The sequence below is a fragment of the Amia ocellicauda genome, chromosome 19, assembly GCF_036373705.1.
Source record: "Amia ocellicauda isolate fAmiCal2 chromosome 19, fAmiCal2.hap1, whole genome shotgun sequence".
NCBI lineage: Eukaryota > Metazoa > Chordata > Actinopteri > Amiiformes > Amiidae > Amia > Amia ocellicauda.
In genome coordinates, this window is record NC_089868.1 from 4,917,182 (window position 1) to 4,941,346 (window position 24,165).

Consider the following 24,165-nt stretch of genomic DNA (forward strand, 5'->3'; position numbering starts at 1 on the left):
TATTCCCTCAGGTAACCATTTTCATGTCAAGTTGTTTGATAATTTTGTGTGTGAAAGTATACTGGTCTTGCCAGAATACAATTTCCAGTGGGATCATCAATAAGCATCATTCCTAATTAAATCAGAAAAATGTAGATTAGAACATTGAAGTGTGTGGTTATTTCACAGTGACTCAGAGCTTCTTGGAAGTAGGCAGTGGTCTTGCCAATTGCCAACTGTGTAGCCACAGAGGGGCTGAGCTGGGATGAGCACACCATGGCTAATACAAAAGCAGGACAACTGAATTTATATATTCCAAATTTTTTACCTATTCTTTGATTTACATCCTAATTTAATTTGTTCTTAAAGTTTCAATAATGCATAGGCCTTTGTGCACAATGCTTTGTGAAAGGGTTTCATAGCACTGAGCAGTACCTCTTTTCTTCTCCACAGTGCTAAAATAAATGTACAGTGATGAGACATAGTTTGTGAACCCTTTAGTTCTGTATTCTTGCATTAATTTGACCTACAATGTGATCTTATCTTCATCTAAGTCCTAATAATAGAAACAGATAATCTGATTAAACAAACAACACACAAAAGAATCATACTTTGTCATGTCTTTATTCACAACATTTCTCTCACCACTGTAGTAGATACAATTATAAAGTAAAATATATATTTAAATATATTTAAATAATTTCATAGAATCTAGATCACTGGTTCAAACATCATACAAATACTCCACAATCAGATATGTTAAGCTACACATATAACACAAGCCTAAGATGAGCAATAAAAATGTAAATGTCTAATAGCCCACATGCCGAACTTTAACTGAAATACAGCACAAATAAGGGCCGAAACATAAGGAGAACTATGTAAGTGATCAATGGAAAAAATACAAACATAAAATCCATGTTAAAATACAAAGATTCCAGACACTGTTTAGAAAAGACAGCATCTTATTTTTGTTTGTTTCAAAATTGAAATGGGTACAAACACAAATATTTAAATATTGAGAAGGAAATCCATTATCGGTAAACATCTGTGGCTGAAATCTCCTTTCAAGATCAGACTTTAAGGAAAACTGTTAAAGAATACTCTGATGACAGTTTTTATTTTTTTATTTTTACTAGACTAGACCAGATTTGTTTAATAATGCACGATACTCTTATCCTGAAAACATTCAGTTAATAATGACAACTTACATTGGCAGTCTCTTGAGCTGGTGATGACAGAATACAAAGAAAAAGTTGGGGGTAAATAAAAAAAAGAACATGTTTTTATATCCAATGTGAGTTTTGCAAGACTAATGGGGGTAGGCCTGACAGAGGGGGGTCCCAAAGTAGTCAGACTCTAATAAACTACGGCTTATTCATTAATCCAGGCACTGAGTGCTGTAAGCCCTCCTGTGAGGATCAACACACACCAGGGAAGATCACGCTGATTCATAAGCAATCCATGGGGAGCAGCAAAGGCCACAAGTCTTCCTCTCTCCCTCAATAAGAGGTTTAAATCAGTCTCAGACGTGCATTCAAGATCAGGGCTTCTTGCTCTAAAGTGTCAGGTCCAACCAAGTTAAAAAGATTAATCCCTTTCTGCACAATTATAGTTTTATAGTTTTTATTTTATAGTTTTGCAGCAGTATGTTTGCCAAACATTATGCAGCAGAACAATTACGTTATTTGTAAGAATAAGAAGAATTTGTAAGAATTTCTTGATTGAATTTGCAGAGTGAAAAGGGGTTAGACCCTGATCACAGTTGCTTTTTCTCTACCCCGTTCACAGTTGAGTTTTTAGGGGACATAAAAGTGTTCACATACAGAGCTTAAGCTGAAGGCCTAAAGTTGTGAATACAATGATCTTCTGCTAAAACAAACCAGGTACACATGGCATTAGGTATGCTTACAGGTATATGCTGTGGATATCACAGTTTATTAATATTGACCTAATCGTTTATACAGCTCTGGAAAAAATTAAGAGACCACTCCAAGTTCAGAAATCAATGTTAAGTGTTCTCTTAATTTTTTCCAGAGCTGTATATTGTCTTTGAAAATAATATATTTATATACTGTCTTAACCCTTTGCAGCCAACGCTTTCTAATAAAATTTTAAAATGCAAAACGTAGGCCTAATCAGTTAAGCAGCATGGTTCAATGGAGAACCGAATTAATACCCATTTCAAATATCTGCATCTTATATATATATATATATATATATATATATACACCGATCAGCCATAACATTATGGACACTGACAGGTGAAGTGAATAGCACTGATAATCTTGTTATCATGGCACCTGTCAGTGGGTGGGATATATTATGCAGCAAGTGAACATTTTGTCCTCAAAGTTGATGTGTTAGAAGCAGGAAAAATGGGCAAGCGTAAGGATCTGACTTTGACAAGGGCCAAATTGTGATGGCTAGATGACTGGGTCAGAGCATCAGCTCTTGTGTGGTGTTCCCGGTCTGCAGTGGTCAGTACCTATCAAAAGTGGTCCAAGGAAGGAAAAGCGGTGAACTGGCGACAGGGTCATGTGTGGCAAAGGCTCATTGATGCACGTGGGGAAGCGAAGGCTGGTCCGTGTGGTCCGATCCAACAGACGAGCTGGCCAAACAAGTTCGATCCATGGAAGCTCCACCTCGCAACTTACAGGACTTAAAGGATCTGCTGCTAATGTCTTGGTGCCAGATACCACAGCACACCTTCAGAGGTCTAGTGGAGTCCATGCCTCGACGGGTCAGGGCTGTTTTGGACCTACACAATATTAGGCAGGTGGTCATAATGTTATGGCTGATCGGTGTATATATATATATATATATATATATATATATATATATATCCAGGTTTGAAGGGAATGTCCTACTCAGAGAGACTGAGGGAATTGACTACTGCAACTCCCTCCTGGCCGGCCTGCCTGCATCCACTACCCGCCCACTCCAGCTCATCCAGAACTCTGCAAGCTCCCGATAGCGGCATGCATTCAGTTCAAGACTTTGACCCTCACCTACCGCTGTCTTAACCACACTGCACCAAGCTACCTTCAGTCACTCGTCTCTCCATACATCCCCTCCAGACCACTGTGCTCCTCCAGTGCCAGAAGGCTAACTCTGGCTCCTCTCCACTCTCCCTCGTCCAGAGCCCGCTCCTTCTCATCCCTGGCCCCTAAGTGGTGGAACGACCTGCCCACTGAAGTCAAAAGTCAAGAGTCCTTGACCTCATTCCGGCGCTTACTCAAGATGCATCTCTTCCAACAGCACTTGTAATATTAGTCCTCTATCCCTGCTAGATAGCACTTCAGCTTATTATGCTCCTCGCATTCTTGATTGTTTTCCTCCTTGCTCCCTTTCCCGTAGCCCTAGCCTGTAACCCTACATCTTGACAGCACTTAGCTTTCACCGTCCAGGATGTAGGAAGTCTCTTACTGTACTTGTGTAAATTGGAAATTGGAAACTGTAAAATGTATTTTGAATTGCTATGTTTTAGCTAAGTTGAATTTGTAATGATTGATGCCTTGTAATTATCTGTATTTTTGCACTTATGTTGTAAGTCGCCCTGGATAAGGGCGTCTGCCAAGAAATAAAAATAATAATAATAATAATTGAACCTTTTCACCCTGGAACAGAGGAGACTACGCGGGGAATTGAATAAAGTCTTCAAAATCATGAAAGGCTTTGACCACATCAAACCAGAGGAGCTTTTCCAGATCAGCAGGGACACATGCACCCGGGGACACAAATGAAAATTGGGCTCCAAGGCATTCAAGAAGGGAAACAGGAGACACTTCTTCACACAGAGAGTTGTCACAATCTGGATCAAACTCTCTAGCAATGTGGCTGAAGCTGAAAATTTGTGAACATTTAAAAACAGACTAGATAGTATCCTTGGATCCTAGTTATTAATGGACACAAAATGAGCATGATAGGTCGTTTGTAAACTTTCTTATGTTCTTATGTTCTTTCTTATGTTCTTATATATACAGCTCTGGGAAAAATTAAGAGACCACTCCAAGTTCAGAAATCAATGTTAAGTGTTTTTTTTCCAGAGCTGTATATTTATATATATATACATTGAGGGAAAAAAGTATTTGATCCCCTGCTGATTTTTTATGTTTGCCCACTGACAAAGAAATGATCAGTCTATAATTTTAATGGTAGGTGTATTTTAACAGTGAGAGACAGAATAACAACAAAATAATCCAGAAAAACGCATTTCAAAAAAGTTGATTTGCATGTTAATGAGGGAAATAAGTATTTGATCCCCTATCAATCAGCAAGATTTCTGGCTCCCAGGTGTCTTTTATACAGGTAACGAGCTGAGATTAGGAGCACTCTCTTAAAGGGAGTGCTCCTAATTTCAGCTCGTTACCTGTATAAAAGACACCTGTCCACAGAAGCAATCAATCAATCAGATTCCAAACTCTCCAGCATGGCCAAGACCAAAGAGCTGTCCAAGAATGTCAGGGACAAGATTGTAGACCTACACAAGGCTGGAATGGGCTACAAGACCATCGCCAAGCAGCTTGGTGAGAAGGTGACAACAGTTGGTGCAATTATTCACAAATTAATGAAACACAAAATAACTGTCAGTCTCCCTTGGTCTGGGGCTCCATGCAAGATCTTACCTCGTGGAGTTTCAATGATCATGAGAACGGTGAGGAATCAGCCCAGAACTACACGGGAGGATCTTGTTAATGATCTCAAGGCAGCTGGGACCATAGTCACCAAGAAAACAATTGGTAACACACTACACCGTGAAGGACTGAAATCCTGCAGCGCCCGCAAGGTCCCCCTGCTCAAGAAAGCACATGTACAGGGCCGTCTGAAGTTTGCCAACATCTGAATGGTTCAGAGGAGAACTGGGTGAAAGTGTTGTGGTCAGATGAGACCAAAATCGAGCTCTTTGGCATCAACTCAACTCGCCGTGTTTGGAGGAGGAGGAATGACCCCAAGAACACCATCCCCACCGTCAATCCTGGAGGTGGAAACATTATGCTTTGGGGGTGTTTTTCTGCTAAGGGAACAAGACAACTGCACCGCATCAAAGGGACGATAGACGGGGCCATGTACCATCAAATCTTGGGTGAGAACCTCCTTCCCTCAGCCAGGGCATTGAAAATGGGTCGTGGATGGGTATTCCAGCATGACAATAACCCAAAACACACAGCCAAGGCAACAAAGGAGTGGCTCAAGAATATGCACATTAAGGTCCTGGAGTGGCCTAGCCAGTCTCCAGACCTTAATCCCATAGAAAATCTGTGGAGGGAGCTGAAGGTTCGAGTTGCCAAACGTCAGCCTCGAAACCTTAATGACTTGGAGAGGATCTGCAAAGAGGAGTGGGACAAAATCCCTCCTGAGATGTGTGCAAACCTGGTGGCCAACTACAAGAAACGTCTGACCTCTGTGATTGCCAACAAGTGTTTTGCCACCAAGTACTAAGCCGAAGGGGTCAAATACTTATTTCCCTCATTAACAAGCAAATCAATTTATAACTTTTTTGAAATGCGTTTTTCTGGATTTTTTTGTTGTTATTCTGTCTCTCACTGTTAAAATCCACCTAACATTAAAATTATAGACTGATCATTTCTTTGTCAGTGGGCAAACGTACAAAATCAGCAGGGGATCAAATACTTTTTTCCCTCACTGTATATGCATTTGTTTGTAACAAAAATATCTTGATCATTTGATGGAATGTAATTATTGGGAGAGGGTGGGTCTGATTTCTTAATTGATGTCTTAATTGACCTTTTAATTGTGACTTTTTAATTGTTATTTAAAAGACACCTGCTAGGTAATTGTAAAGGCTACCTGATGAAGACACAGCAGTGTCGAAACGCGTTGTGAGTGTGAGTTATTCAATAAAATGAAACTGTAACAATATAAAAGTCCGGTCTAAATAACTAATAAGTGAGAGTGCGGCTACAAAATTTAATTTTCTTTATAAATTTTTGCCTTATTTGGGCCAGCACCTCATAGAAGTGAAGACGCTGTAGTGCACGGATGTTTTTAAGTTACATACATATAAATATATATATATATATTATAAAATAATATATATTATGTCAAAAGTGTTGGTGTCTTCGGTGCTATTTTCCGGGCTGGACTTAATATATCCAACAGTTGTGGTGGATTTATCTCTGGTCTTCTGCTCAGTATTTTTTCTGAGAGTTCCCTAAAAAATGTGCACGTTTTTCTCTGGACTCCACTTAGTTTGTTGTGGTCTACAGTTTTTTGTAAAGTCTGATCTTAGCATTTTTATTTTCCTATTAACTTGGTCAGCCAAGCGATTCATCCCCATCGAAAGAAGCCACCCACTTATATCCTTATAGACAGCAGCGTTCCTACTTCCATCAATTTATTTTTTATTTTCCATTCCAATTCTAAACACTTCTTTAACTTCCTTATAATTGCATATCAAATTGCAGCTCGTCCCGTTTTAAAATGCATTGTTTTAATGGAAACATGCATATATGCATAATCAGTGCATAAAGTTACGTTGTCCCATTCACAATTTCAGAATTAATTTAACACTTGATAATTGCATAGTGCTGTCAACTACAGTAAGGTTCAAACTTCAAACTCATTATTAACCTATTTCTCCATGAAAATGTGAGCTAGCAGAATTAATCAGCAAATTTGAGACATATGACTAGATAGATATGACAAAGTGAAATTAAAACTATTTGTTTTGTTAAGTTGTCTAAGCTATTTTTGGCAGCCTCTATTTCTTTTGTGTTGCTGAGAAGCTGTGTTTCCTTTGAAACAGTACAGTTTGGCACTCGATTCTCTAGGGGCGTAGTTTAAGTTGCATCACAAGTTGACGCATTTAGGATGGCCCAGGGGATACTGTGTTCGCATTTACAGATAAGCGGGCCTGGTCCAACAAGTTAGGAAAATAGGCCACCTCAAAAAGCTGGTCTAACTTTTCACAAGGGCCAGACCTAATCCCACGTGTGAATGCTAAAAAATGAAAAGGTGGCCCTGGGCCGGCCTAAACTGTGAATGGGGTTTTAAGCCTGGGACACACCAGTGTATCGCGCCATGGCGGGTCGCTTCACCTAGTGTCATTTTTTAATGTAATAGATGTCTATGGACCCAGACTCAGACCCAGATGTCTAACGCTCAAGACAATTTGTGTAGCGTTGTGTAAAGAATTCTCAGAGGTAGTTTATAATAATAATAATAATAATAATCACCTGTTGTTCATAGTTGCCTATGATCTCCTTCATATTAGGAAAGGATGTTGATCCCAAATAGCCTATATTTAAACTGTACAACAATATGGAGAGCCGCACGCTAAAAAATAATATGAACATTGAACAATGTATCTGTGTGTGTGTGTGTGTGTGTGTGTGTGTGCGCATAATACAACTACCTAGTCTCCCTTTTTTTTTTATCTTATTAATATTCATCCAGAGGTCACGACAGCACAGTACTGCCTCGGTTAATCCAGTGTCAAACAGCAAATTACGCTGGAGCCGAATCTGAAATGTCAGAACATTTCTGTTGATGATAGCTCGTTTTGTGTGTGTGTATGGGTGTATGTTTTCAGGTTAGATTAGCAAACACACTCATACTGATATGCACACACACATTTTATTTGTTGAAATAAGTTAAATTGTACCCTCCCAAAAATAGTTGCCTAGATCCATAGGTGCAGTTGACGTACCCCCCCGTTTTTTAACAGATACCATATTGATATTCCAGTCGGGGCCTAAACATTGAACACTTGAGATTGTCATTATAATTAATGTTGGCTTGGCACAAATACATTATACCAGTGTGGTTGTAGGGCCCTGGGCGGTCGGAGGCCACTGGGCAGTTGCCCTGCTTGCCCGTGCGGTAATCCGGCCATGCATTTTGTGACGCATGCTGACATTATTTGTAGCCTGAACAGGTAGTCATACAATGACAACATTACCTTTGATCTGGGATATGGAAGTATCCTTCTTATATATTATTATATAAATATAATTATTTTTGCAGGCATTACATTATATATATATATATATATATATATATATATATATATATATATATATATATATATATATTTCTGAATCACTATTGGGAAATGTTTGAGTGGGTATAGTCTGATTTTTTTATAAAGTAACTATATTGCCTTTCACAAATCATTGGGGAAGGCTAGGAAGCAATAAAATGAATGCCCTAAGCTTTGAAATGCATATGTGGTCATCACATCATAAATGTGATATGCAAACTATAAACCCATATGGGATATCAAATTTTTAAAAATGTAGAGGGCAGTCATAAATACTGTTTGAGATGCCTCAAATAACAGCATCCCCATAAGCATTTTTTTAAATTGGTTAAATCAAATTATTAATGTTTCCATAAACTGTATTACATTTGTGATTTCTATTTCAAAGTATTCACACTTTTCATGTGATTAATTTTATTTGTATAAGTATAGTTCATTAAACTATAAAATTCAATAATATCTTTCAGAGTTTATTGAACACTGATTCGACGTACAGCATTTTTCAAAGATTCCAGCTGACCAAACTTATAAACCGATTGACTGCCATTTCATAAAGATGAAATTATATAAGATATCAAAGATATAATTGATAAATAATCATAGTTTAAAAAGTGGAGTAGTAGTCAAAGCTTTACATACTCTGTCATATACTGCATATCAATATTTATTAAAGTAAATTAACCATCAAATAGCATTTTGAAATGATGCATGTGAAAAATACAAATATTGTATGTCCATAACAGTTATCCAATGCTCTTTCTTTAAACTATTTTAATTAATTACTAACTTTACAGTCCTTTACAGTACAGTTTTTTTTTTATGTTTCCTTTACAAAGGTTTTCAAGCAGTAACTTAATTCGTAGATATCTCTTCCTGATTTGGAGAGATTTGAAATAAAGTTTTCTAAAACTTTTCTTAAATTCATATTGCCTGCTACCACATGTCTGCTAGAGAGTGCTAGCAGATGACAAAACAAATGAACTATTAGGATATTAATATTAATGGAAAAACTGTTTTTTTTTCTTGCACACGTGTGTTTGTGATTATGAATCTATATTGGTGTTTTATAGCGTGTAAATTAAATGCCATTTAAAAATTCTCAGTAATTTTAACTTAAAATACTTAAATTAATAATTTTATGCTAAACCAGATGCCTTTTTGTTCCCACTGCCTCAACGTCTAACATTGTTCAACTCAATGGATATAGCAGGACTTAGTATATTTGCTATTTGCATGATGGTGAAGTTCAATAGGATTTTCCTTTTGAAACTGTAAAATGTGACTGAATTTGCAACCCATATATCAGCACAGCCCCTGAATTCAGTGATAAAGGAGTGGAGACGTATATTAAAGCTGGAATGTTCCAGTGAAGTTCTATTGCAAAACAAGCTCTCCTTAAAACTCTGTTCTTTGCAACCACCTAGCTATGTCTCCACAAAAAAGTATATAAATGAACTGAATGTGAAACATACATTAAATTGTCCAGTATCTCACATCTGATATGAAACGTCTTTGCTAAGTCTGTCAGGCTCATCCATCACATTACATTTGGTAAGATAGGCTTATGTTGGTTATCTGTATTTATCTTTCGTACCTGCTAAGTGTAATGTAATACAAATATTTAATACATTATTTGTTTTAGATACGGAAACCATGAATATAATATGATGTCATATCTTCCACTCGTTAGACTTTCCTAGTTCATATGATGGCATTAAATATATGATTTTTTCATGGTGTTCCGCAAAGAGTACCATGACTTCCAGGTGCTCCGTGACCAGAAACAGTTTGTGAACCACTGATATAGGCTAAGGTATAAACTCCGATGGGGGTAGATGGGAGATATAGTAACACTACCTTACACTGATGTCTTCTACCTGCCTACATATTAGGTTGCTTTCTGGTACCGCCAATTTCTGCAGATCTGTGCAAGTATGCGCAGAATCTGATCAATTAATTCATAGTATCTATGCAGATTCTGCACAATACGCTTGCTGACATTATGATCATAGAGCTGTGCTATAGGCTAGAAAAGCATATGCTTAGCAACGGTCTTGCCAATCACTGCAGAAGTCTGTTCTGTTTATGTGACAAAATGACTGCCTATAGAGAAGGGGCATTTCAGTTTTTGTTTTAATTTATTTTTATCATAGAGACAATGACTCATGTCAGATAGAGACTTTTGTGTTTTGACTTGAGTCGAGTCATGTATTTTGGGCACTGACTCAAGTTAAGTCTTTTTTGCACGGAATCGAGTCAAGTAGAGTAATTTGGTATCAAAGACTCTAATCAAGTCATCAAAAAATGTGACTTGAGTCCGAGTCGAGTCGAGTCACTGACTCGAGTCATTATAACTCTGGGTTATTGAGTCTGGTCAGAAAGTTGAACTTAAGGTAAGATGCACAAGATGCTATGCTCTCTCCTGGTATGTACTGTAGGATTTAATGTTTTATTTGTGAGACTGGGTTGAGAGGAATGCCACAAATAGAGATCTTATTGTTGTAGTTCCATATCAATAGTGATACTGGCCTTTGGTAAGAAAGTCATCATTGCATTGTTGCCTAATAAATGCTACTTTGGCAGGGCACTTATTTGTGTTAATTGGCGCTTGATAAATGGTTAAAATATATTTATAGTTGAACAGATTGCTTGTGCTGCAATTGATGGTTTTACAGGCTATGTAGTGATTTAGTTTGCAAGTTCTTTCTTGTGATCATCATTCTGCATCCTGGAGGTTGTTGTGTTTTGTTCTGGCGTGTTATTGTTGCCACGGTTGTTCAGTGCTGTAGCCTACAATGTTGTTCATTTTCCATTGGCTGCTGGAGCCTACCAAGTTTTTACTTATGTATAGCGGATAATTTATTTTAGAATAATGTATAGCAGCAATGCACTTTGTTAGTATACACTACATACATTGTTTTGCTTGTATACTTTATGTAAAAGGAAAGTAGTTTGTGTTTAAAATATAGCTTAAGCCTTGGGGGGGTTCCTGTCGAGTCATAGACGGAGAGAGCCAAGATAGTAAGTAGCCAAGTAGAGGAAAGCTGGACTGTAGTATGAGACCGAGATTGTATACAAATACCCTATTCCTGTTTAAATATAACCACTCTAAACAGAGTTATGTTGATTCAGTCCTTTAGTCACTACCCGTGCTTACACACCACACCTGGGTCAAATACCATTACATAGCCTATTTGTATTTCTGTATTTTCAAATCTAGCTTCAAAAGACTGATCAGTTTTGTTTAGCTGCTCATGTTAACACTTTTTGGGACCTTTTCGAATGAAAAGCATTAATGAAAGTAATACATATTTTGTGGTGTATTAGTTTAGTTCTTTAAGATGTGATGTTGTTCTTTGTTATATGGTACTATAACTTATTTATACTGTGCTTATTCATATGTTGTTCTTAAAACTGATTTGTTTAACACTTTTTAGTGCCTGCTTCATAAAACAAAAACATATTTGCAAATATCCATGCACATATGAAAACAATATGAAAACAAAATAAAACTGGAATTTGCATTTGGCACCAGAAGCAGCATTTTTTCAATTTCTCTCTGATACAGGGTTATGTGACATTTAAGGCTTTGCCATATGGCTAGTGTTGTGAAAAAGTAGGACTACATATTTTAGTTGTAAATCAAGGCTGCCATACCCATGCTATCTCCCAATGCACCCCAGCTTTAGAACATCCATCTCTCATTGCAAACAGGATGGAGATACAGTTGTAGCCCTCCATGTTTACAAATCTACAACACATCCTAAATAGTGGGTTTACATTAACTTTTCATAGGGATGGGTTAAGGATAGCTCACATATGAATACAGGACAACTTTTACAATTTCTGGAAAATGTTGGTTTAAATATCCTGATCATATCTGATTACTCCTTTCAATTCCATATTATTATACAAAAGTTACCAAAAAAAGTAAGCAGGAAAAAAATGTTTATTCATGGTTTCATCACTTATGAATCTTGGAAATAACTTGTTTTCTTGTTGTTTATCTTTAAAATATACTTACACCCAGGATTGTGAAAAAAGGAAAAATAAATACTAAGGTCCTAAAACCAATCAATTTAACTTAACTAATTTAATTTAATTATTTTAATCTATAATGACATTTTTACATAAAACACAATTTACATGATTCTTGTTGCCTGAATATTGTTTAAATTCATACCTTTGCTCCAAAATGTCATATTAATCTGATTATTTATGACCCTGTCTCTGGACATTTTACACATTTTCATACACTTTTCTTTCTTTCTTTCTTTTTTCCTTTCTTACCTGTCTGTCAAAAGTAGAAAAATATATACATAAATTAGGTCCAGCCATAACCCAGCACAGCCATTGAATGTGTTTCAGTTTCTCAATTGAAAGTAAAATGCAGATCAATTGATGTGTGTGGAGATAAATACCTAAATAAAAAGTAATCATACCATGGCAATATTTATTTTTCATTTTCCACAAAACAGTAGTGTGTAACGTCATCACTTACAAAAATAAACTAACAATCTATTTCTTTTGGGATTTTAAAGTTTTAAGTGAATCAAGGAGATGTATTAGGTGACAATAATTGACAAGTAAATTACCAACAATTCCTTTTGACTAGAAAGCACAATACTATTATAGGAAGCAGAACCTGATTGCATGATTTAAGAACTGAAATGCATTCAATTGCTATGTCTCTGTTCAGAAAGACTTAAAGGGAAATTAATTGGAGTCCTGACAGCTCTAATATGTGTATATATTTGCTCCACTTTTGAGAAAGCACTAATACAGTAGCCAGTAAGAAAGACAAAAAACACATTTCACTGTGTCAAGTGGCCAGGAACATGGCAATGAAGAATCTGATTAATAATGTTTTGGGGGAATAGTATGAATAAAACAATATCAGTTATGGAATATGTAAACATATCAAAGCAAAATGAAGCATTTTAAAGTTAAATTGATTAGGTTAAAGGACCCTATTATTAGGTGTTTTATATAATTTAATTGTCCTTTTTACACAAAATGTTGGGAGTTGAGATGAGGATGATGATTATTACAAATAGGTAAGATGTTAATCTTGGGCACCACTGAATGTAATTATTATTATCAGTTTATTTTGGAAAGACAAATCCCAGACATTTTTCCTGTCCAATCAGTTTCCAATCATGTCACATTCTGAAACCCTGAAATACAATTTTCTTTCAACTTTACCTACACCATTATTTTGGTGAGGGTTTCACTTTTAAATGTTAAAAGTTGCTAAAATAATTGAATTTCAACGAAATTACAAATACTTTACTTATAAATTCTGACCAACAAACTAGTAAATTGTAATCGTTATCTTGTAATGAGATTTATGTTCAGTTCTGTGACATAGTAATATACTACTATACTGAACTAAATATTCTAAAAAAGTCCTCTTTAGAAAAAAAATTGTTAACCTGAACAAGCAGATGTCCATCTTAGAAAATCTTCATCAATGACACAGATGTAACTCTTTAAATCACATCCCATCTATATTAGATAAACTGCTTTATTTTGCTGTTCAATGAAAAAATCCTTGACGTGTATTTCACTTTACCCATATCATACAGTCCTGGGAATTACTGAAAGCAACCACCAATAACAGTGTTCCACAAGGCAGCAGGCCATACTAGCCTCTGAGTTGCACATGTTAGCCTATACCTGACATTTCATGGAGTGAGGAGCACTGTCCTGCTAATCTCTATGCTGTAGAGGTTCACAACCTGGACATGTTCTACCACCTTTGCACCCAATCTGGGAGTTCAGTTTTCACACTCCAGATCACAGCATAGTCTGTTTAGATGGTAAAAATTCAACCAACGGCTAGATATCGTGTGTACTGCCCCGCTATGCGCTACATTTTCAAGCCTATATGACTGCGGAAGCCCCCAGATCTGTTGGCAGTCAAATGTTTTTTATGTGACTGGAATGGTCTGCATGAATCTCAGTGGTTGTCTATTTGCTCATATCAGGCCTTTGCAAACATTTACACAAACATAAACTAGCGAATGCACTTGCTTGCGATATAAAAAAATAATTGGTCCTCTGTGTTCAATGATGTATCCTTTTTCCATTTCCTTATCCATACAGTAACTCATGTATATCATGTTTTATTTACTAATTTGTTCAATTATTCATACATTTGTTTATGGGATAGACACTTTCTCATTTACATAACGATTCTAGAGAGACTGCAAGCACACATCACAATAATCTCCCTATGCAGCACCATCCCCTAAAGCTGAACATTTCTCAGCTGCTAAAGCTATGAGGTCCTTTTTTATGCCTTTGAGATTAGATCAATAGCCTGGTTTTCCCAGTTTTTTGAGAAAGGAAAATAAAAGAAGTGTGATGTTTGAAAAAACAAAACAACAACAACATATATTATACTCTATCTAGTCTTGGCAGATTTCAATGTATATTTCTGCTGTCCCCACCTGCCCTTAAAGGTGTAATTAGCATTATCAAGCCATGTCCATTTGTAAATTGACAAATCATGCATTTTGTAAAAATTCATTTTGATTAATAGGACACCCTTTACACAATCTGATGAAACAGAACAATTCACCTTTTAGAATCATTTCTTCAAGTAAAAATAATGATGACATCTAGCCCGATAACTAGTAACTTCAGAACCAGACTCCATTCAAAGGGACTACATTACCACTGTACCCTAGCATCACACAGCACCTTTACGCTCTTCCGCCCCTGCAAAGACACGTCACTAGCAAGCGTCCACGCTGAAAGGCAAAGGGGGAAACATCTGCCCGTCATAACATCTCTACGGCACAGCCAATTTCCACAAAGCCTTTAAGCTGATTGAGGCTGACCGAATCTGTTTCACCGGCTTACATTCCTTCAAAATGGCCATCTCAGTTCCAATATCACGGGGTTTTACTGTTTCCAATTTCACTGTTCGCGACTGAGAGCTGGCAGGCTTAGAGGAATAAAACACTCCAGCCAAGTGCCCTGCAAATGCAGTGATATCTCTATAGTGCAGCCCTGAGATATTTATTTATTTCCTCTGTTATTCCTTATTTTTATTTTTATTTTCAGGCATGCAAGAATAACCCCCCACTACCACTGCCACCATCAGCACCACCCCCACCCATCCACCCTACAACACACACACACACACACACACACACACACACACAGACAACTACTGGCCTCCCCTACACTCCTCCTTCAGAAGTAGATTAAATTCACACTGGTTCTCATTTTAAAAGGAAATTGGATTGATAGAAAAAAGATTAAGGGAAGGGCAGGGTGGTGGGGGCATGCATCCAGCAGCCACTCTGAGCTAATAGTGTGAATGTTTCTCTGCCACCACCTGTGTTTTTTTCTTGTGTATTTTTTCTCCTTCTTCCTTTTCGCAGCAACAGCAAATATCCTGTTAGTGCAGGATGCTTGGCTGTATCTCCCACTGCAATCGATAAGACTCTTTGTGAAGCGCTCCCATTCATCTCATGGCCATAAAATTTGATTACCGCTGACTACAGCACTGCAGGGAGATGGGCCGATATAGAGTCAGGCTGCAGGAAACAGCGTCCCACACTTTCATCCCGGCTTTTTTTAGCTCTAACAAGGGCCGTGAGAGGCTGCGTATAAAGACATTACCCAGTGGGAATACAGACACCATGCCGGCAGACTGCTTCCTGCCTTTTTACTTAATAAACTTCTCTCCATTAAACCAAAATGACAGTCCTGATTAAGCTCCACTCTGTGTTAATAAAACAAAACAAATGCCCTGGCTCTACTTGGAAGACCAACAGGCATACCTTCTGTTTCAACACATCTCCAATGCACATCATGATTTGTCTTTTTCTAATCATATAGCTCTTCACATACAAGTGAATGCATCTCAGCACTGCTAGGATGGTGTATAGAATGAGAAGACATGTCCAGCTGACTGCATCCTATAGCTATAGTCAGCTATATACATAAACTACAAACTTCTCATACTTTTTAACATGCCATTTTCTTTAGCTTTCTTATCCACAAAAGACATTCTTCAAATAATAAAAAACTACTTTTACATTAAGAACTCTCCTTCACAATTCTAAGGCAAGAAACCTCAAAACAAGTTGAGGAAATAGTTTTGCATTATTTGACTAATCCCCTGAGTGAATTCAGTGCCAGAGAAGGAACATTAGAAATCACCTGCATTCTCCTGTATCCTTTTAGACTCCTGTACTGGGTATGTGTGACACTAAAACATATATGTGCTTTGGGAGTAACCACAGACACCTCAATTAATTTATTTTTGTAATATGTTCTCTTTTCTTTCTAGGATGTCTATTCTAAACAAAAGCTGTCATACCGAAGCTGAAAAATAGAATGCAATAGTGCAACAATAAAATGCATTTTTTTTAAATATATAAAGATGATGCTTGATATCTCTTAAAATAAATTAAAGTGTTATTTGCAATTTGTGGCCAAGTACATCATGCTGGCATATTCACTTGTTTTTAAGATGTCAAGAATCTAGGTAAAACTAGGAGTTATAGAAAACATTTGTGAAGATTGCTGTGGAAGATTGCTGTGGCAGGAGTGCTGTGCAGTGTATGAATACCCACCTGGCTCTCCCGGACATTCTCCACCGTGAAGTTGAACCAAACCCTGAAGCGAGGGTTACAGGTGTCTGGCCGGATGAAGAGGTCAAACTCAAACTCACTGATGTAATCCACACGACCCAGGTTACCTGTAGAATCCACACAGCACCAGGTTAGTCAGACAAACTGTATTAGAACAACCTATCCGATCACCTCATTTTTGGCATAAGCAATGTGTTAATTTTAGTTGATTGATTGGTAATTAAACTGTATGGAAGTAGCCAAGTAGGGTAAAGCTATGGGTAACTGATAGCAAACTACTGAAAGAATAAAAAATAAAAAAGATTAATACAATATTAAAATATGTAACCACTCATTGTCACCATGTTATTAAATTAAGTGCAGCAAAGCTGACAGACAAAATTAAGTTATATATATGTTGAGGATGAATAGACTTCAAAAATTCCCACTTATCTTTAGGTACGTGCTTTTGCTGGAATGATTGATTGTCATCGGAGATATGCTAGATTTGTAAAATAACATAAAATATCACACAATATTAAAGAGTGACAAATTAAAAAGATAAACTATTCAGTTGGTATAAATGTTTAATTTAAGTTGATGGCTATGGTCTTTAAGTCATTAATACATAAATACTTACTTTCTAGTGTAATTTAAAGTCAATCTGGAAGCTACCCTGCTTATGTTCAAAAATAATAAATAATAAAACAGGCCAAATGTTTATTTTTACAAAGAACTTGTACAAAGGAGTGAAGATGTAGGGAATTTATCCCATTGGGCTAATTAAATACGAGTTGAAATCAAAACACGCTATTTGCTATGTATGCAGCATACAGCAGCATAGAAATGGGTGGATGGACCACCTTGTCAGTCCCTCAATGCAGCTGTTCCCTGCAGGAAAAGTAAAGACAGTAGGTGGGAAACAACTGAGAATTGGCTACTGCTATGCTGATGAACAGACAACTAACATTCATTTCAAATTGTAAACATCACTCATTTTAGTGAAGCGCCTCCTTTGGCTATTTTCTATTCCCATTGATACAGCCCAGTAAATACTTGATATTTTGTGAAGAGAGTGTGATTTCAATGCAGGTATGGCAATGTATGGCATTCTAAACCCATGTGTGGAAAAATGCCTGTACGTCATAGGGATCCTCGCATCTTGCACTTGCAAAAGAAACAGTTAAACAGATTAATTAAGTGGAGTGTCTTGCTGTGAATGTGAATACAGAGACAGCTTTGGTTGGATCTCAGAGAGTTAAATCTGTTTCTCCAGGCAGCAGGAGGCCTGTCATGACTGAGAGAGTGTGCAGCTTCACTCCGTTCCACCAGCCAGCCCATGTGGTGTAGGACGAGTGTGGAACGGACAGCCAGGTGCCAGGTAGCACAGAGCTAATTATTGACAGATGGGGTAACCATCACACTGTCAGAGCAGATCGTTTCCCCTTCTGCCATCTGAAAGGCTAATCCTCAAGCTTCCTGCAAACCTCTTCAAGTCTTAACTCTTGCCTGGTTCGATCTGTCCATCATATCCTCCCACAATCACACATAATGTAATGGCTAAGACACTCAGACAGTTTCCAAAATTAAATAAGAATGTTTGGATGAGGATTTATTTAATTATATATGTATATGCATATGTGTACTGGTATACACTGCTGGATGTAAGCACCTCCAAGATGTTTCCATTTTCTATGTTTCAATGTCTCTTTTGCAGCATACACAAACAAAGCAATTGGTATAATTCTATTGCCTACTCTGTTCTTCTTGCAATATGTTCGGCACATTGAAATTTTAACATTTTCAGTAATGTCACATATAAATATATATGTAGTCAAACCCTGAGTTGGCAGACACATTCCTGAAAATCAGCGTGTACACTGAACCTTGTAATTCGAGGCATTAAGTCTATGTCAAATAGGGTGATAGGGACCTATGGCCAAGATTGAATAACCTTATTACATAATAAAAGGATATTAAAACAATTTTATTTTGGAATTAATAGTATTAAAACCTTTACTAATACATTACACCAAATTACATCAAATTGCTAGCACCTTACACATTTGCAGATCCCGCTTCACCTAGTAATATCACATTTTACAGATTAAAGTGCTGAACAAATTTATACAGTCAACCCCTGCTAGCACTGAATGGCATGTTATCACTACTTTTACCTTCACTCTCAGCTACGTGTTCATACATACTGATCCTTTTGTACTGGTTATTTAATTGATAAAAAGATTAATAAGTTTGAAAACTTGTCATTCTAAATGAGGAATTCTCATCACCAACAACATCCTCTAACTCACAAGAGTTGTTGTTTTGTAAAATGTTTTGACTTTTTAAAATTCAATTCGAGTCAATCAAAGCAAGGCACTCACTATGTACGAATTTTAGGTCAGATTTCAGCTCAATTTGGCCATCCCAACAAATCTGGACTGATTGTGACCGCAAGCAGCGTGGTCGGGGGGTGCGGGCCCGCTACCTATGAACGTGTAGTGTGAGAGGGTCCACAATGGCAGCTCTTGCTCTCCGATCCAATCTTTAGCTAGTCAGAGCCACTACAATAATATCAAACATGCTTAATATTAATGACTAGAATCCGCATGGGTCATGTAGGTTGAGATGATCAGCTACACATTCTGAAAACGGAGAAATGAGAGTTGAGCTGATTGAAGAACAAATAAACAAACAAACAAACAAACTAACAAAAAAGGAAAAATAAACATGATGAGCATTTGATTTTCATAAGTATGTATTCAAATACTTCAAATAACAATGGTTGTTTTGGGGCAGGTTATATAAAAATACTCTAATACAGGGAAAATAATATTTTCAAATACAAATACCAATTAGTACCTGTAATTGACTCAGGTCTGTGCAAAATATTGATACCTACAATACGATGATCATACTGTGGGATGGATATAGCCTGTCACTGTTGCTTAACTTCAGCTCTAACAGTAGAGTATATAGGCCATATTGCCCTCACCTTCCCAGCCATGTCTTTACCCACATTCTCCTTTTGCTACACTTTTTTTGTTTTGTCCACACAGATTAACACAAAAACAACAACAGCGGCGAGCTTGTGAGTGTCCAGGTCCATTTTTGTTTACTTTTGGGGAGTTTCGGGTCTGTGTCAGAGATCCCCACGACAAAGGATTTCAGATCAGTCATTATGTGTGTGACCCCCTGTTAAATGATCGTGTAGTGTGCACTCCTTCACAACGCAACATACATAAATTCTGTGAAAACAGTCATTAAGTGTGAGCTGCCCACCGTTCTCAAAATCGGTTCAGTTTGTAGAAATCATTTAGTGAGAGCCTAGCATAATTTAAATTGCAATGACAAGAAATGGACACAGCACTACTGCGTTCTGATAATTTACCAAGGATTTCTATTTTATGGGCCAATGTGATACCACATACTGCGTAAAAATGAAGCAGGGTATTGCGTAATTTGAAACATAAGTCACATTATACAATGTAACTTGAACTGGTGTAATTGGGCGTCTGACTGGAGATATAGCTATAGATAGTAAAAAGTACCAATATCCTTCACACACAATATTTCCAATCTGTCTACCATTATACATGGGAAAGACCAAATCTTACAACATCTCTTCTGTCTCTTTAAGAAGTGATCGAGGGACCAGCTTTAGCCTCAGGGCAGCATACTAGCTGTAATTTCAGTGAGCTTCTTCTCGAGTTCTCCCATCCTTCATCAGAGTAGTACAATGCAACCATTGCTGATTACTTTTATTTTCTGTACGCCTTATTTTAAACATTATACTGTGTGTATTGCTTTTATGGGTATCCTGTATTTATATTTCTGCCATTGGTGGCAGCTGCCCTGTTGTACTAATGAGTTCTGGCATATCACTCCAACATATTGGATGGAAATGCAATGCTTTCCATGTGAAATGGATATTGGCTCTTTACCTGATAAAGCTTGATCATAATCATCGCATTATAACGGGTATTAGAGCCACAAAATGGGTATGGATAAAAGAAGACACAGAAATGCACCATAGGATTGCTCAGTAGGAACACAGTCTTAGCCCAGGGACTTGAACACTGAAATAATGCAAGTAGAAAAATACATTTCTAAATTCATCAAAGTAAAAACTGATTAATTGTATATAGTGCACGATTACTAGGCTCAGCCTTTCTGTTTTTGTGACTGTAGCTCATTGGAGAAGCCATGCAAGTGAGAAGACAGACTGTTTGACAGCAGCGGTCTTATGGAGAGGAGATACAACAACAATAACAAAAAAGATGTTCTGCTATTCAAGTTACTGCACAAGAATATTCTATCCTTGGTCATGACTGACATGAAAATACTTGCACATTATGCAGTATAAGCATATGGCTACACTTGGTGGTTAAACAGAATCAAGAGAAACGAGCTTCAAACCAAAGGGACATCTGTTTTGTGCTGTAATAATTTATTTAAAATCCTTCGATATAGACATACACAGTGATAAACTATGAGGGTAGCTACTGTAAGTGCAATCCAAAGCAATTCACAGCAGATACAAGCTTTTAAACATGAATTAGTAGAAACAAGCACAGCTGCAGACAGGACATTTGGAATATGTGATCCACAGCTGTTTAAACCAGATGTATAATCTATCAACTCTGATACCTGGAAATTACAGGAATAATGTAACTTTTCCATAATAAAAATAAATAATGCATGAAGTAGTCTCTATTTTTATTAACAAGTTTGTTGCACACGTTCTAGACTCAGACAGACAAGCATATAATAACCAATTGATTTTCATTTTCATTTTATGGCAGGGCCATTTGGATTGACTTCCTATGTCCCTATAACCTGTTCCTAAACTGTTCCTAAATTAAATCCAAGAAGTGCATATGACTCTGGTGTGTTGAACTTGCATTATTCAATTATGAATAGCTTTTTATATACATTTAAAAATAAAAATAAAATAAATTATTTCTAATTTTTCCAACCCTGCTTTTTCTTTTTTTCCTAATTTAAATAAAACTACCTTTATTTCTTTGCTTTAACAGTGCTACTTTAGCTATGAATACATTACTCTGCAGAACAGAGTAATGTATTCACAGCTAAAGTAGCACTGTTCTGAATACTTTAGCTTAATTTAACGTTGACTATCTCTACTTCGCATATCCTATGTCATGGATTGTGTTTAAGTGTTGGAGGTAAGGGGCAAGAGAGGGAGTTAACAATTAAGAAATTAAGTAACAAAATAAGAAAGTGTGTCAGGCCATTCCTTCCAGTTCTTTTTTGATTGCTAGCTCTACATTGTGCATACAAATAGACAGAATAGATTAAAATCATGATTACAATCTTATAAAAATAACTAACTTTATAAATATTTTTGTATTCTGTTTTAGCTGGAGATAATCCACAGATGGGATAAAATATGTGATTCTGTGCAGTCAGAATTTACACAGTATGGAATGCTTATATTTGTGAAACAATTATAAATAAATAAATACATACATACATACATACATACATACATACATACATACATACATACATACATACATACATACATAAATAAAGAATATGCTTGCCCATGAGACTGAAATCTTAAAATTCTTTCATAGTTTTATAAATGCTTTGGGGCCAGATTCAATCAAAACTTTGACCCACCCACTAATAGAAAACTACACAACTATCCATAATAGCGGTTACATTTATTTAGAAGAAGTGGCCTCTTACTAAAAATGAAGCCGCAACTGTTCTGTAGTTATCTTTCAAGTCGGAAGCACTGCCCAAGGTGGAGGGGTTTCTGCGCACTTCCGTAGGAACCCAATCGAAACGTCACTCTATCAAAGCTGCCATTGGCCCCTACGCTTGTCACTCAGAACAGGTCCCTTCCCACTTCCTGTTCTATAAAACGTGACGTCTGCGCAGGTTCATCCTCTTTTGCCTCTTCGCTGGACTCAGGAACGTAAGCTCTCTGTGTCTGTGTTTGTAATAAACATTCAAACTGCGTATTTCGGCTGGCTGGCTCACTTCATAGTGTTGTTCACCACCGTTTTTGATACACATCGTCTCTGTCTTGTGTGTGTTTAGTTATTATTGATAGCTAATCCCGATTCTGTCCCGTCCGCGCACCGGAGGTCCGGCTGTGCTTTTGGTTTCAGTTTCGTTCACAAGGAGAGCCTTTTAAAAATAATAGTCGTGTTTATATAGTGCTATATATATTCCAACTGCTTGCTGTGTTGGTTTTTTGTCCACAGGGCTTTTTCCTCCACAGCAGGAGTGCTAGCAGCGGCAGTAAAATCTGTATGTGTCGTAAGAGATCTCACCCGCGTGAGGTGCTCCTACGCCGGCTTGTGCCCGCACTGCAGCCCGCGGCTGCAGCTGTAGGAGATCTCGCTCTCTCAGTTCGCCGAGAATGAGCACTGCTAGCCCTCCCGGTCCGTGCATGTGTGCCTCAGTTTTAGATCCCGCTATGGCTGGTGGTCTACTACCCTCAGCCCACGCGGACTCCGCGTCACCTGGTGTCTCCGAAAACCCCGGCACACACGGTGTGGTTAAGCTTACGGGCCTACTCGGCACTTGTATCCAGCACAGTGTATTGGTATACACAGTGTTCAGTCCGGCAACAGCAAGGTTGCGTGTGGTTGGTGTCGCAGCGCCCCCGTGTATATAAACGTTGCCGGGTGGAGACGCAGTTACAGCGGCGGGCCCGCTAGGTGCTCCACTTGTTGCAGAGTCGTTTCAGTTGTTGTGTGCCCCCGGTGCAAACACTGACCGGCGCCTCTGCTGCATGTTTCCCTGTGCACGCACGTGTGCACTCGGCAATGAGCTCCTCTCGCCCCCGTCACTGTGCCGCTTGTGGCCACCGCACCTTGCCCGCCTGGAGTGGGGAAGTCTTATTGCCCCGTCTGTCTGGGCACCGACAGCGGTCGCGATTTGGCACGCCCGGTGATTCCCCACTCCGGCGAGTGACGTGTGGGCCTCAGGGGCGCTGGATTTCCGCTTCTCCGTCTCCTCCTAGGATGGTAGTGCTTGGGACAGCTGCGCCTCCTGCGCCGGTGTCCCCACCTACTCCCGCTGCTGCGCCGGCTGTCGCTCCCGCACCTGCCATGGCAGCTGTCCCCCCTGCGACAGCCGCGCCATCCTGCGGGACAGACATGTGCTGGTCCGGATGGACAACACAGCGGTGGTTGCCTATATCAACAGGCAAGGAGGTCTCCGGTCACGCAGACTGTACTATCTAGCACGCCGTCTGCTTCTGTGGGCGCAGCCACGGTTCCGCTCCGTCAGAGCAGTTCACCTCCCAGGCCTGTCCAACACAGCAGCAGACCTCCTCTCTCTGGGAGGCCCCCCGGTCTCAGAATGGCGCCTCCACCTGCTTGTGGTACAATGACTGTGGAGCCGGTTCGGCAGGGCGGACGTGGATCTCTTTGCCTTGGCAGAGTCCACACACTGCCCACTATGGTTCTTCTTCCAAGACCGTTCAGGAACCCTAGGGATCGACACACTAGCCCACACGTGGCCGCGCTGTCTCCTTTATGTGTTCCCACTGTTCTCCCTTCTCCCAATGGTCCTGGAGAAGGTCAGGAGAGAATAAGCGAC

The 24,165-nt window shown here is 38.4% G+C and overlaps 1 protein-coding gene across 1 annotated transcript in view; it reads right to left on the bottom strand.

Annotated features, from left to right (window-relative positions):
- The window catches only part of agbl4 (AGBL carboxypeptidase 4), a 764,316-nt gene that overhangs the window by 639,994 nt on the left and 100,157 nt on the right, over positions 1 to 24,165 (bottom strand). The window contains exon 3 of the mRNA XM_066692363.1: positions 16,582 to 16,706. Coding sequence (XP_066548460.1) covers positions 16,582 to 16,706 — 125 coding nt within the window. The remainder of the gene's footprint in view (positions 1 to 16,581; positions 16,707 to 24,165) is intronic.